This window comes from Octopus sinensis, linkage group LG7 (assembly GCF_006345805.1).
Source record: "Octopus sinensis linkage group LG7, ASM634580v1, whole genome shotgun sequence".
Lineage (NCBI taxonomy): Eukaryota > Metazoa > Mollusca > Cephalopoda > Octopoda > Octopodidae > Octopus > Octopus sinensis.
The window spans coordinates 110981288-110996518 of NC_043003.1; the positions used below are offsets into that span (position 1 = coordinate 110981288).

The window sequence follows — 15231 nt, forward strand, 5'->3', positions numbered from 1 at the left end:
TGCCTATGAGAAATATTTCATTATTGCTTTCAAGCATGTTGTTAAGGCAGTAAACTGGAAGAATATTTGAGCATCGCACAGAAAAAGACAGGTAAGAAAGCTAGGAGTATTTCTTTCGACTCATTAGGTCCCGGTGTCAAAATACAGCGCGGCCAACTTTGCCTTTTATTCTTTCGGGGTCGATAAGTAAACAAAATATTGTCGATGTAATCAATATACCACGAACTATTGGCATTGAGACAAAATTAGAAAGATTTGTTACGTCTTGTGTTGCTGCATCTTTATTCGAATTACGAAAGGAAATTGTCATTGGAGCACTGGTATGAACAAATATTATCGGCCGCGTCACTCAAGTAATGCATACAAAGCTTATTTGATATTTTATCTTTTATTGGACACGTTTCAGTCATTTGACTACGGCCATAGTGGAGCACCACCGTGAAGGATTGTTTTAGTCGAAGAAATAGACTACAGTACTTATCTTTTAAAGCCTAGTACTTATTCTATCATTCACTTTATCCGAAGCGCTAAGTAACGAGGTCGTAAACATATCAACACCAGCTATCAAGCGGTAATGGGGGTGGTGGCAAACAAAAACACACACCGGCACGCACACACAAATATATACATATATATTTATACAACAGGCTTCTTTCAGTTTCCGTCTACAAAATCAACTCACAAGGCTTTGATCGCCTCGACATTTACCTAAGGTGTAACGGAGTGGGACTGATCCCGGAACTATGTCGCTGGGAAACAAGCTTTTTACCACACAGACACGTCTGTAAATATCTTTAACACATTAAATTTTCACATCCACAATGACCACCAAACATAACTAAGCTACAAGTAAATAATAGAAGACTTATTTTTCCTTTTATCTTGTATTGAACTCATTTCAGTCATTGGCTACGGCCATACTGGAACACTTCCTTGAAGGATCGTTTTAGTCGAACGAATAGTCTCCAGTACTTATTTTATAAAGCCTAGTACTTATTCTAACGGTCTCTTTAGACCAATTGGAAAAAAAAAAAAACGCTGCAATAGTAAACAAAGCAACACAAAACCAAAACAAAATGGCATGCATGAGAGTAAATATTGAGACATTTTAGTAAATAATCAAAGTATGAAAACACACCAGATTAAGCATAATAGCAACAACAGCAGTAGCGGAGTGTAGTCCTCTCATGCAACTGATGTGTTAAAGCAAACCTTCCCTTAATGTAAACCGAGAAAAAAAAAAGAATATTTACATCAATAATTTTGCACCGATTGTTCATACTCTCTCTCCTAAATTATATCTGGGTTTTCTAGCTGAGAGGGCATGATCAGCATCTAAGAATTAATCCCACAAAATTCTTCAATAATCAATCCCTATGGCAATCCCTGGCTTATGTCCATAACACTTTTCCGTCATTTGGAATGCAACGATTTGGATAACATCCCAGTGCACAGTTTTACCGACGCAATCATGCGAGCTTTTGTAATCATTTCTAATCACTTGGATGTTTGGTAGTTACCTGTACGTTTTCAAGGTATTCTGTTAGAGAGGAAATGATTAGTGTATCCGTTTCTCATTTCAAAATTCCGTTTTTCAGTAATAACCAGCGTTCATTGTTTCCGTCATATTCACCTTGTTGTATGGAATGACCGTATAATACTTTCTGCTTCTAGATCTTTGTTTAGTGGTTTCTTCATTCGGATCAGCAAATCTTTCATTGTTTCAGTGAATTTACATTTTTCGCTGCAATAAGTACAAATTACGAAAGCCAAAATTACAGGACTTGTGCTGTATTTAACACATGTTTGTCTTCCTTGTCCCTAGGTAAATAAAACCTATCGATAATTTGTTTAGAGTGTTGTGCATCATACATTGTTAGTATCTTCCTTCTGTTTTGCCATTTATGTGATTCTGCCTTTGTAGTTATAAAATAAAAAATCTTTTTTTTTTCAACACTGACATAGTCCGCATACTGACTGCTTTAGTGATCGATAACGCATTTAGATGCACCGCTCTATATTTGCAGCCAACATTTTCTTTCAGATGATATCAAATTATGGTAAAATTTGTCTGATCCAATGCAATGTTCTTCATGGTTAATACGGCACTCATATTCATATTGAAAACAAACTATATTCCATTATTGTTACCAAATATCCTTGCTTAAAAAATACTATTAGAAGCACTTCAATTTTCATTTCCAGTGAATAATTTGAGTTTATCGTTCTATAGCAAATGATTTAGAATTTTCATGTTCTTCTCAAGCAGACCTGAATTTTCTCAGTATGTTGTCAAAGAAATAGATACAAAGAAGAACAAATTGAAAAGATGAGTGTCCCTAAAAATACGCGAGTCTCCTCAAATAAAAATATGAGTCTCTCCGGTCTTTCATATTCCCTAATGATTATTTCCCACCAAATATTTCTTTCTCCCATGACCGTATCGATTTTTCTAGATTCTGATACAACAACGTATGGATATCGAATGTCTCTAGGCAATCCGAAATATGACAATATGGTGCATTCTCATATGCTTTTTTGAAGTTTATTCAAAGAACTGTTCACTTCATTTTGATTTGGCCTTTCCGTAGTATCATTCGATAGGTATGCAATAAATCAATAGTACCTTTGATATCACTCTGTAGCACTTTTCTTCTTCCGTTAATAAGTTATGACCCAGAAAGACATAGGTTTAAATGCAATGTCATCAGTTATTAATTTGCTGATCAATATTAAGTTTATAACAGGCTTATAATTACTGATTTCAACTCTCTCATGAATATGTATTAACACTATTCAGGTTTTCGTTATTTATGCTAGTGATAACTTTCCATACGGACACTAAGAATTAATACGATATGCTTTTAAATCCAAGTCAGTTAGCAGCATCGTATCGAAGATATATCCAGTTCATCTATTTTATGTATCAGCCTCTTTTAAAATTTTCATCTGTAATACGTATATTCGATAGCCTAAACTCCTTTCTCATTTCAAGTAAAATCCCGTTATGGTCATCATCATCATTATTACTATTATTGAAAAAGCGGCGAGAGGCAGAATTGTTAGTAGACTGGACAGAATGCTGAGAGATATTGCGATCATCGCTACGTTCTGAGTTCAAATTCCGGTGAGGTCGACTTCCTTTTTCCATCGTTTGAGGGTCGATAAAATAAGTATCAATTAAACAATGGAGTCGATACAATCGACTTATCTCCTCGTAGAAAATTGCTGCTCTTCAAGCTAAATTTGAAACCATTATGATTAGGATGATGATTATCATTATTATTATTACGATAGATGTCGCACAGTATACAATATGAGGTTCTTGATTGAAGATATTGTGTCTAGCGGGGGTTTGTACTGTTTGTTAAGTAACAACAAGGACCTAAGACACAGAGTATTTTACGCAATATGTGTACAGTTCCAAGTAATGCCGAGTTTTGCAATTCATCTAGATTGTAGGGTATTTCTAAGGTTTTCAGATGTTCTTATCAGATTGGGTAGTATTGAACCCAATGCTCTGATGACAATAGGGATAAACTTTATATTCGACACTCGTAGCTGCCACAGGATACCGATCTCAATTCTCAGGTCTCCATAATTATCAGCTTTTTCTCTTTCTTTCATGATGATGCGATAATCTCTTGGGACTACGACGTCGATAATTAGGCACTCTTGTTTGTCCCAACTAAAGGTTACTATATCCGGCCTTCGGTGCTGTAACACTTTGTCTGGAAATCGAATTCCCATAGGATTTTAGCCTTCCCCCTTTTGTCCATTACTTTTTCTAGTGTGTGGTGATACCAAGTACCCGTAACCTTATATCGATACTTACAGCGTAGTAGACAGTGGAGGTTTTGGGCTACATTGTTGCATCTACGCTTGTACTCTTTCTCCGCAGGACTTTCACAAGCACTAGGAATGGGAATCACGCTTTCGACCCTCTTCCCACACATTCTGCAGAATTGCGATGCATTTGTGTCCTATATATTCTTTTTCACTGAGTTGGTATTCAATGCCTGGTCCTGGGCCGCGATGGTTAGGCTTCCAGTATTCTATTTTAGGTCCCCTTGTTGAGCTACCACCATGATGCTTCCTGGTCTTTTCATTTGTTAGTTTCACGGTGGAACTGACAATGTAATTCCATACGAAGTAGATTTTCTTCTGTCTCGTTGGCTGTTCTAGATCGGAATTCATAGGCACTCTCAAGTTCATTTTTGTTAACTCCTTCTGCACCAGCAGCATACTGTAGCAGGTCTTCTTTCCTGTTTACCAAATACACTGCCATGTTTCTTCTTTCACTGTTAATGCACTCCCGTACTCTAGTCAGCCCACGTTCACCCTTACCTCTCTCATATAGAGCTTGTGTACATTTGTCTTAGAGTGGAGAGCACCATGCATTGGCATTGTCTTTCGGTTAGTGCGATGGAGTTGGTCAAACTCCGCTTGTGTCCATCTCAGCGGACTGTGCACTACAGCGGACTAATGCAACAGCCCTTATGTTGGTGACAGTTACAAGTTTCCTTGAGTTGAGCTTTGACTTCAAGAGAAGTTTCAGGCGCTTGAAATATACTGTGGTTACATGTCTTATATTTCTCTGTGCAAGATATTGTCCACCTCTAGGATCCCAAGGTATTGTACCCATCATCATCCGAGTCTTCCGTTCTGTCTCTATTTTGGAATTTTATGCCTCTACAATTTACTCTCTTTCTCTGCTTCAAAGTAAGTACCGCACACTTCGAGATACCGAATTCTATTCCTATACCCTTGCTGCACATTTGCACAGTCTCAACCAGCCTCTCTATTTGAGAGTCTGTTTTTGCGAACAGTTCAAATCATCCACGAAGAGAAGGTGGTTGAAATGAAGTCCGTTCTTTCTCAGCTCATATTGCACGTTGGTTTTACATAGGACACTAGAAAATTGGATCAAGGCTATAACAAATAACAAAGGTAAACAAGAGTCTCCTTGGAAGATATCGCTTTTGATTTTTACCTCGGCCAAGTATTGGTCGTTACAGGAAAGACGCATTTTCCAACTAAGAATACTTTTATTAATCAGGGTATACACGTTCTCAGCTATTCCACACATTTATTTAATTAAACATTAAATGATACACGTGCTGTCTTTTAAATCTTCTCCTTATATAAATTAAACTTAAACTCAACAGAATTAATATGTAAAATTGTAAGGACATTATTATTAATAGAATAGAAACGTATAGTTTTATTCAAGTCTTTTTAATGAAATATTAAAAAATGATAACTATGATAATAATAATAATATAATAATAATAATAATAATAATAATAATAATAATAATAATAATAATAAAAATAATAAGAAGAAGAAGAAGACGAAGAAGAAGAAGAATGATGAAGATAATAATAATAATGATAATAATAATAATAATGATAAAAATGATAATAATAATGATAATAATAATGATAATAATAATAATAATGATAATAATAATAATAATAAATATCTTCATCTTCATAAATCCTCAAATAATTGTTCTCAGCTCAACCGGAATGTTGCGTCAAGTAAAGGATTCGCGCTTATTTCCAATAGCCATTATTAATGTGTGTTGATTAAATATTTCATAAATTCCATTTGATGTGGTATGTGATGCTTCAGCATAAAATTGTTTGCTGTAAACTATAGTGAATAAATTTTTAAAATAAGCTAACCCTTAAGCATATAACGTCATCAGAAAATCAATATTCTGAAGAATTTCTCTCATATTTAGTTTGATTATAGTCGAAAACCTACTCGGAAATTATCCTTAAGCATACGATGTTTTAGTGGGTATTATATCTTTCAGTACATCTAGGATTACGCTTTCAGATCTCACCTACTTTTTCTTTAAAATAGTAGAGTGTAATTTGCTGAGGCTTGACTGATAGCTTGAACGATAACCTGAAACCCACGCTCCTGGTTATTACAAATGCAGGGTGAAAGGCCAAAGACGTATACTTAATGTTAATACATTTATATTTAACGTGTTGCTGCACGACAAAGTTGTATTACTGTGAAGGATCGTAAATATAATTTTGTAAACATTCTAGTTAGCATGTTAAGAAACTCAATTACATTCGCACTGAATACAGCAAACCAAAAAATTGTTAGAATTTCATAAACTAATTACACTATGGTAATTACATAAACTTACATAAAATTACATAGAATTACATAAAATAATTACACTATGGTAATAAGTTGTTTAAAAGTACCAGTAATAATTAGCAATACAAATTTACCCAAATAATCATAAATGAAAACCCCCCCCCCTTTATATAACTAGATGTTTGCTCCGACGTGCATTGCATTTCACTGAAAATTTCCTCTGAGTCAGTGAATTGGGGAACGAAGCACCATAAATGCATAAAAATCATTACCTTTTCGTGATATATGGTCAGAGGAAAATTGCATTTATTCTCTATATTCTTAGTATAATTTACGAGTTAATTTCCGCATATACTTTAATTTCATTAGATAAATGATTCAATAAGATATCACTCAGATTTATCAAGATAATGCGCTATTGATAAGAAGCAGTTTATATACCTTATTATTATGTAATATATTAAAAAGAAAGCTCTACCACTCCAGGAATGAAACCTTCAAATTACCGTTGATATACATTTTCTTGTGACTAATTTTCTAGATAAATCATTAAATTTTATACAAATATTCAACTATTAAAAGTAAAATAAAAGCTACATACATGCACCTTCAAATATGATGCCTACAATAACAAATATCCTAGATATTATTTCTATATTACAGCTGCATATAACAGTGAAACGGTAAACCTGAGACTTCATACTAGATTTATACGTAAATATTTTGAAACATAAGAACATATAACAAGTGTTTAAAACCAAGCTACATTCCATTACATTATAGTTGACTATACGTATAGCTGACACCTAGCAGTAAAACGCAGATATTACAAAGATTTAAAAGAGTGACTATTATTTATTTCCCCTGTCCATGCGATTTTGCAATAGATAGAGTATTTAAGCTTTGATGCCACGAGTGCAACTGTAATAACACTGAAAATCGGCTATTCAACAGCACTTGTATGTTGAAATCGATGGGTAATTCTGCAAATTCATTTATAGAATTTAATTCAGTGTCGAAATAAGTTGTGTAAAGAAAGCGATACTCGAGAATGGCCGTAGTCCAATGACTGAAACAATCATCATATACATTCTCTCAAAAATCCAAAAAATAATTTTGCACACCTTCTAATAATATACCCGTAATTTTTGAATGATAATAACGTTAGAGATTAGAAATATATCATAAAATATATATGACAATATATCTGTATTTCCAAACAGTTACGGATACTTTTCATTTTTTCACTAAAAGAAGTGAATCTGGTTATTCATAAAAGGTTGTATCGTGAATGAATGCTCGAAAACCAATTTTATCAAAGTATTTTTAATTATGTGTGATTAATAGATTACGCAGCCACAGAGTAGCAAAATGTATTGTGCAGTGAGATATGATTGCTATTATATAGTTTATCTTTTGAAAATGACGTATTTCTCAATTGTAGGTTAGAAAATTCACATAAAATAAAAAAACGAAAGAAAAATATTTTAAAAACTACAAATTAAAAGGGTGTCTCATTAGAAATTATAACCTAAAGGTAAACTTAACAGAGGGCACAATTTAATTACTAATAAGCTACCATTTTAATTTGTTACACACACACATGTTATCATTATCATAAGGTCTGTGGGCACGAATTTTGTATACCAATATTGTTGGGAAAGGAATGTCAACATTAAATGTAAAGTATACATAATTGAACTTTTAAATGACTGAAATAACAAGTAATTAAAAATGCAACATTTCATGTGAAACAACCTAATATATATATACAGAGAGAGAGAGAGAGAGAGAGAGAAATAGATAGAATGATAGATAGATAGAGAGACAGACAGACATACATATAGGTAGATAGACAGACAGACAAATAGATATATTCATACATGCATACATGCATACATACGAGGGACGATCAATAAGTAATGCCCCTGACCCATTTGCAGTTGTTTGATCTAGCTGAAATTTTGCATGTGAAAACATTTTTATCTCAATAGATGAAGTGGCAATAGATGAAGTGGCTCTGAACTAATTGTGGTTTCTGATGTACAGGTGTTTGAACTGAGTCAAGTGTGAAATGGAGCTTGTTGAGTGTCGAGCAGTGATCCGGTTTTTGTATTTGAAAGGACGCACACCACGAGAGACGTTTGATGAAATGAAAGTAACTTATGGTGATGATGTCCCATCATATGACCTTGTAAAACGCTGGCATCGTGAATTCAAACATGGTCGGAACTCTGTGGAAACAGCTCCCAGATATGGTTGCCCCCTTTCTGCCATTGATGAGGCATCTGTCCATCAAGTTGAGGCTGCCATTTTGGAAGATCGACGCATAACTATTCGCCAAATAGCCTATGAGGTCAATATTAGTACCGGGTCTGTGGAAACTATCATTCATGACCATTTGCATATGCAAAAAGTGTCTGCCAGATGGATTCCCAAGTTTCTCACACCTTTCCAGAAGCAAGAACGCGTTGAGTGCTCGAGGATGAATTTGGAGATGTGCCAAGAAGATGAGTCAAAATCTTTCAAAAGACTGATGACACAGGATGAAACCTGGGTCTATCACTATGATCTAGAGACCAAAGCCCAGTGAATGCAGTGGAAGCACCGTGACTCACCTCCTCCAAAGAAGGCGAGAGTGCAGCCCTCCGCTGGTAAGGTCATGCTCACAGTCTTCTGAGACCAGGACGGAATAGTGATGACAGGTTTCCTGGCAAAGGGTTCCACAATTACAGGAGCCTATTATGCTTCACTTTTGAGGAAATTAGGAGAAGCTATCAAAATCAAGAGGCGGAGCAAGATCAGTAAAGGCATCCTCCTCCTGCAGGACAACGCTCAGGTCCACAACTCACGTGTTGCCAGATCAGAAGCACAGGCTATGAACTCCTCCCCCATCCCCAACTCTCCTGACCTTGCACTCTCTGATTTCCAGCAATGATGTTGTTTTTGAAAGGAAAGCGTTTCCCAGATGATACAGCCTAGATTTCTGAAGTCACGTCGTGGTTGGAGGACCAAGTTGGGGTCCTCTACAAAAAGTGTCTCCCGAGTCATCAAACGATGGGAGAAATGCGTAACTCTGGGTGGTTCCTATGTAGAAAAAGACTAATAACTGTGCCAAGTTTCGTTGCTCTACTGCCATGGGAAGTGGGTCAGAGGCATTACTTATTGAACTGGATATACACATAGATCTCCGTTTGCATGTACAGGTTTTATATTTAAAAAAACCTTAAATCATGAAGCTGCATTGAAGCTGCTTTAATTACAAATGACACAATTGTTCCTGTGCACTGTTATCAGCTATTCGCTGCCGAGTTTTACCTATTACACCATTAAATACATTATTTTATAAATGATTACATAAATAAATAGGATCCACCAGCAGCAGCTCTGTACTGGCAAGTTATGTATATAGACTTTCCTTATAGTAGAAGAAATAGCTAAAATTTGTGGGCTGCTATTTCTAAAAGTTCGGTGTGTGGTAAAGTAAATTTTTTTGCTGAACCCTAATTATATAACGTAATGTTTTAAATATACCGTAAATGGTCTTTTTTGATACTGAACACTACTTGGTAATATGAATTAATAATTAATTAATTTTACCTTTTTATTATTGACAATATATATATATATATATATATATATATTATATATATATATATATATACATATATGTATATATATATATATATATACATAAATGTATATGTATATATATATGTATGTATATGTATACATATATAAATAAATATATATATATATATATATATATATATATATATATATACATATGTATACATTTATGTAGGTATGTATATATGTACGCATGCGCGCACACACAAAGGTGCTCTAAGATTTGAGTGATTTCAAAATGTTAATACATGCGTTATAATATACACTGGTTTATGTGTGCTGGTATATTGTTGAGATCGGAGTATATTTTTTTGAAGGTGTTAAACAATTATGAACCTCTGAGATTTAAGTGATACGTAATGTATTAGTCTTAGAATAAGATTAGAGAACATTCACCTTTTGACCAAATATTATTACTTATAATTATATTTTTATCGAATACCGGATCACAGCTCATACAATGAAAGCTATTTGACATTTTATTTAACTGTACATGTACATGATTTTTGAATTGAGAGCCGTCTTAATGTTATTCAAGGGTAATTTCTTAAGACAAGTAAAGCAGAAATATTGTTTTGGTTACAAACAACATCTACTGGATATCATGTGATGATGCTCCTTTTATTGACAAATGATTGGCACCAACATGTTTGATGGGGTTTGATTTGAATGAGCCCACTATGTCACCAATTTGTCTGACAATGGGAGAGTCAGTTGAAATAGCATTTACATCAAATGATACTGAGGTTAATATAAAATTTTTACCTTGGATTATTATGAATGTAACTATTATTCTAATTCCTAGTATTCTGATGCTATAACAGTTTATCTTGCAACGCATTGAACGGATGAAACAAATTCGATACTTTTTTTTTAAATTCTAGAATACATTTAGTCAGCTATAATGTATTGTGACATTAATATATGTAGAATATATAACATTAACCTGCTATAATAATCATTGCTTTGGGTAAATATTAGACATTTTTTTTCTTTCTTGTGAAGCTCCATGATGCTGTAAATGTGTCCACCAAAAATGAAAGAGAATGAAGCTATGACAATACTGGATTTTGGCTGGAATTTTACAACCAATATCACATTATTCAATATTAAAGTGTTGTATCCCTTCTTAAATTAGTCAGATTTCGTTTGAGAGATAAAAGTTGGCATCTATCTGTAGTAGTTTAATCGAGATAAAATATTTGGCTTAAATTAAATGACATGCTAAGCCTAGAATGCTGAGGGTGATGACTGGCTAAATCGGAAGAACAAACGATAAATACTATATCTCTATGTAGTTGCAACTCTTTTGTGTAAGAATTGAAACCCTGCCAGAGACAACTGGATTCTGATCATCCTGGATCAATCAATATTATAGCAAATAGTTATGTGCCGATCTTGATCTGCATTGCATCAGCCTCGATATAACATTACATCCTTTGCTTAAAGTATTTTTATCGGCTATATCTCGTTAAATAACTCGCTGTGCCAGTTTACTTCTTTCCAAGAGCGAACTCGTTATGCGAATTACTCGTTTTACAAATAAATAACTCGTTATGCGAATTACTCGTTTTACAAATCAATTTTCCCCATTGAAATTACGAGCCATGTTTCTCTTCTATTAAAAACGAGTCCCTTATATTAAGGAAACACAAAAAAGTATTACTTACATATCCATGTTCGGATGTATCTTCAAAGAGGGTCCCAACTCGGGACCATTGGAAAAGTTTCAAAAGTGCAAGTCTGGCCGGATTAAAATCACTATCACTGGGTACTGTTCGGAAAAAATTTTCATATTCCTTTCGATCTGACAGTAAAGGATTTGTGTCAGCATAGGATAACTGCAAAATAATAAATGAAAATGAACTTAGTAAACAATATGTGAAGTAATTATTTACAAAATCAATATTTTGTAGTGAAGATGTTTGCAAATGGCCACTTTCTGTGAATATGGATAGGATATATATCTATGGATTTAGTTGTTTAAAGAAATCATTTGTAGTACTAACGGATGCAAGGAAAACTAAATTGATACATCTTTTACTTAATATATATTAATTTTCAATTAGAATATCAGTAGAACGACATGAAATATATATAATCTACACTAATTTGTCACATTTCAATGATCGGAATGCCGAAGGTGTCATCAAGATATTCAGTATATTATCTAAGTAAAATATAGGGGGAATAAGGAGCTGACCAGGGAGAAAAGCTCCCTACAGTGGCAGAGAGAGCCAGATTAACGATGATTTCGCATTTAACTCCTTACGAGTGTGCTTTTGTGGCTATTGAGTTGTTTTCACTGATATTTCCAGCAATACGTGTGTTGATTATTTCTGATTAGCGCCCTTATTTACTTTAGTGACATATATCTTTCGGCTTTCGTTTTTTAAGTTTCGAATTAGCCACGCATATCATTTATAATTTTCACTTGTACCGTTTATGAAATCAGCGTATTATATCAAAGGTAATATATTTAGCTGACGAGGCGTGATGTGCTTAACCGTAGGCGCGGGGAGAGCATCGAAATACGAAATCATCGGTGATCTGGTTCTATCTGTTACCCTAGGGAGATTGTCTCCTTTGTCGCCTTATTAAGATAGTGCTTTTGTGACTGTTGTGTTGATTTGCCTCTTATTTATAGCAATACTTGTGCTGATTAGAGCTCTTGTTCACTTTAGTGTGCATATATATATATATATATATATATATGTAGGTCCCGGGTTGATTCGGGGTTAACCACAGTAAATAAGGTACTCAATACATAGCAGAGTAAAATTAATTTATTATATAGAAGGAGCTTCTACAGGACTAGAACTGTTTCATTCAAGAGAAATCTTCAGGAAGCTAGTTAACAAGAATTGTATTGGCATTTATACATTTAGGCAGGTTTAACGGGGTGTTGGTGGGGGACTTTTTTGGGGATAGGCATAGCGCAAAATATCATACTTGGGGGAGTGGTCAAGGAGTCAGTGTTAAATTAGATTGAAGAATAAATAAAAAAATAAAAAAATAAAAAAATAATATAAAATAAAATAAAAAAATAAAAAAATAATATAAAATAAAATAAAAAAATAAAAAAATAAAAAAATAATATAAAATAAAATAAAAAAATAAAAAAATAATATAAAATAAAATAAAAAAATAAAAAAATAAAAAACCTATATATTTTGATATTTAATACGAGTGAACCGCTCGTAAGATCCATTAATTACCAAACTTTTAAAATCATACTTCATATATTTACATATAATTTTAATATAATACTATTTTAGACACATATCGTCGTGAGGAATTCTTTTAATATTCAATTTCATGTTAATATTTCAAAATGCAGTTTATATATATATATATAAATATATATGTGTGTATATAAATATATATGTGTGTGTATATGTATATATGTGTATATATATATGAGTGTACGCGAGTATGTCGATGTATATGTAGGTATGTAGAGTTATGTGTATGTGCAGGTATGTGAGTGTAGATACAAATTGTAGATGTGTATATATGGGTGTGTGTGTATATATACATGTATATGGGTATATGTAAGTGTGTGTATATGTAAAAATATATATATATGTATATATATATGTATATATATATATATATATATATATATATATGTGTATATGCGAGTATGTAGAGATATAAGTATGTGCATGTGTATATGTATATGTGTGTATATATATGTATGGGTATGTGTAAGTGTATGTATGTATGTGTATATATATATATATATATGTATGTGTGTGTGTGTATGTATGCATATACGTATGTATGTATGTATGTATATGTGTATGTATATATGTGTGTAAGTGTGTGTATATATGTAAATGTAAGTGTGTCTGCTTGTATGAGAATGTATGTATGTTTGCACACATGTATATATGTGTGTGTATGTGTATATGTATATGTATATGTGTATATGTGTGTGTATATGTATGAATATGTGTATGTATGTGTGTATGTATGTGTGTGTGTGTGTATATATATGTGTATATGTGTGTATGTATATATATATATATAGGTATGTATATGTATGTATATATATATATGTGTGTGTATATATATATATATATATGTGTGTGTGTATGTATATATATATGTATATATATGTATATATGTGTGTGTGTATACATGTGTGTATGTATGTATGTATATATATGCGTGTGTATGTGTATGTGTATATGTACATATGCGCGTACGCTCGTGTGTTTATGCATATGTAGATACGTAGAGTTATCTATGTACGTATTTATATGTACATGTGTGTGAGTATGTATATATATGTATATATGTATGTGTATGTGCGTGTGTGTATATATATATGTATGTATATATGTATGTGTATGTGTATGTGTGTATATATGTAGGTATATGTATATATATATATATATATATATATATATATATATATATATATATTATATATATATATATATATATATGTGTAAGTTTATATGTACGTATCCGTCTATATAATAGGTAACTGCACGGACATATACTGAATATTTATTATTTATTTTTTGAGTATGCATGTACGAATAACTGCGCGTATATATATTTTACTATTTACTTATTTTTTGAGTATGCATGTAAGTATGAATATAAGGAGGCGCGTATTTGTGTGTGTATGTGTAAGCATAGATATATGTATACTTTTACGCATGTGTGTACTTATGTGTATATATGGATGCGCGCGTGTGTGTGTGTGTGTATGGGTACGCATGTACATGTGTATGTGCGTGTAGTGTATATATATGTATATGTGTGTGTATGCGTATGTGTGTGTATATGTGTGTGTGTGCATATGTGTGTATATATATATGTGAATATATATATATATATATATATATATATATATTCACATATATATATACACACATATATACGCACACACATATACACACACATACGCATACACACACATATACATATATATACACTACATATATATATATATGTATATGTATATGTATATATATACATGTATGTATTTGTATGTAGGTGTATATGTATGTGTGTGTATTTATATTTATGGGTGTATATATATAGACTAGCCTTCTAAGAGTGTAGACATAAATCTTTAGGTACGCGTACGTATGTGTATATACGTGAATGTATGTAGATGGATGTATGTATGAATATAACGCGTGCGTGCGTGTATGTGTATGAGTGTACGAATGAGTGAGAGTACGTGCTAAAGAGTGTGCGTGAGTGAATGAGTGCTTGTTTTCCAGTAGACAGATAAACGGACTGGCTGTCATAGCCAAGATGTTTGTGACCAAGCGGCCAAAGATAACAAAAGTAATAAACGAAGATAATAAAATTAAAATTAGGGAATGGGTCTGTATTTGTATGTGTATATATGTGTGTGTATGTGTATATATATGTGTGTTTGTGTAGGTTTGCATAGGTACACATATGTATATATATACATGTATGTATATGTATGTGTGTGTATAT

General features: G+C 32.9%; 1 protein-coding gene across 5 annotated transcripts in view; it reads right to left on the minus strand.

Annotated features, from left to right (window-relative positions):
* Positions 1-15231, minus strand: part of LOC115214515 (gamma-aminobutyric acid type B receptor subunit 2-like) — a 1118481-nt gene that overhangs the window by 648939 nt on the left and 454311 nt on the right. For 4 of the 5 annotated variants that reach the window (XR_005000211.1, XM_036505132.1, XM_036505134.1 and 1 more), the window contains exon 3: positions 11427-11597. Coding sequence is in view for 3 of the 5 variants with exons in the window: in XM_036505132.1 (XP_036361025.1) it covers positions 11427-11597 (171 nt within the window). In the remaining 2 variants the exon portion in view is untranslated. Of the gene's footprint in view, positions 1-11426; positions 11598-15231 lie in introns of those variants that run through there. The other variant, XM_036505133.1, reaches the window with a different exon arrangement.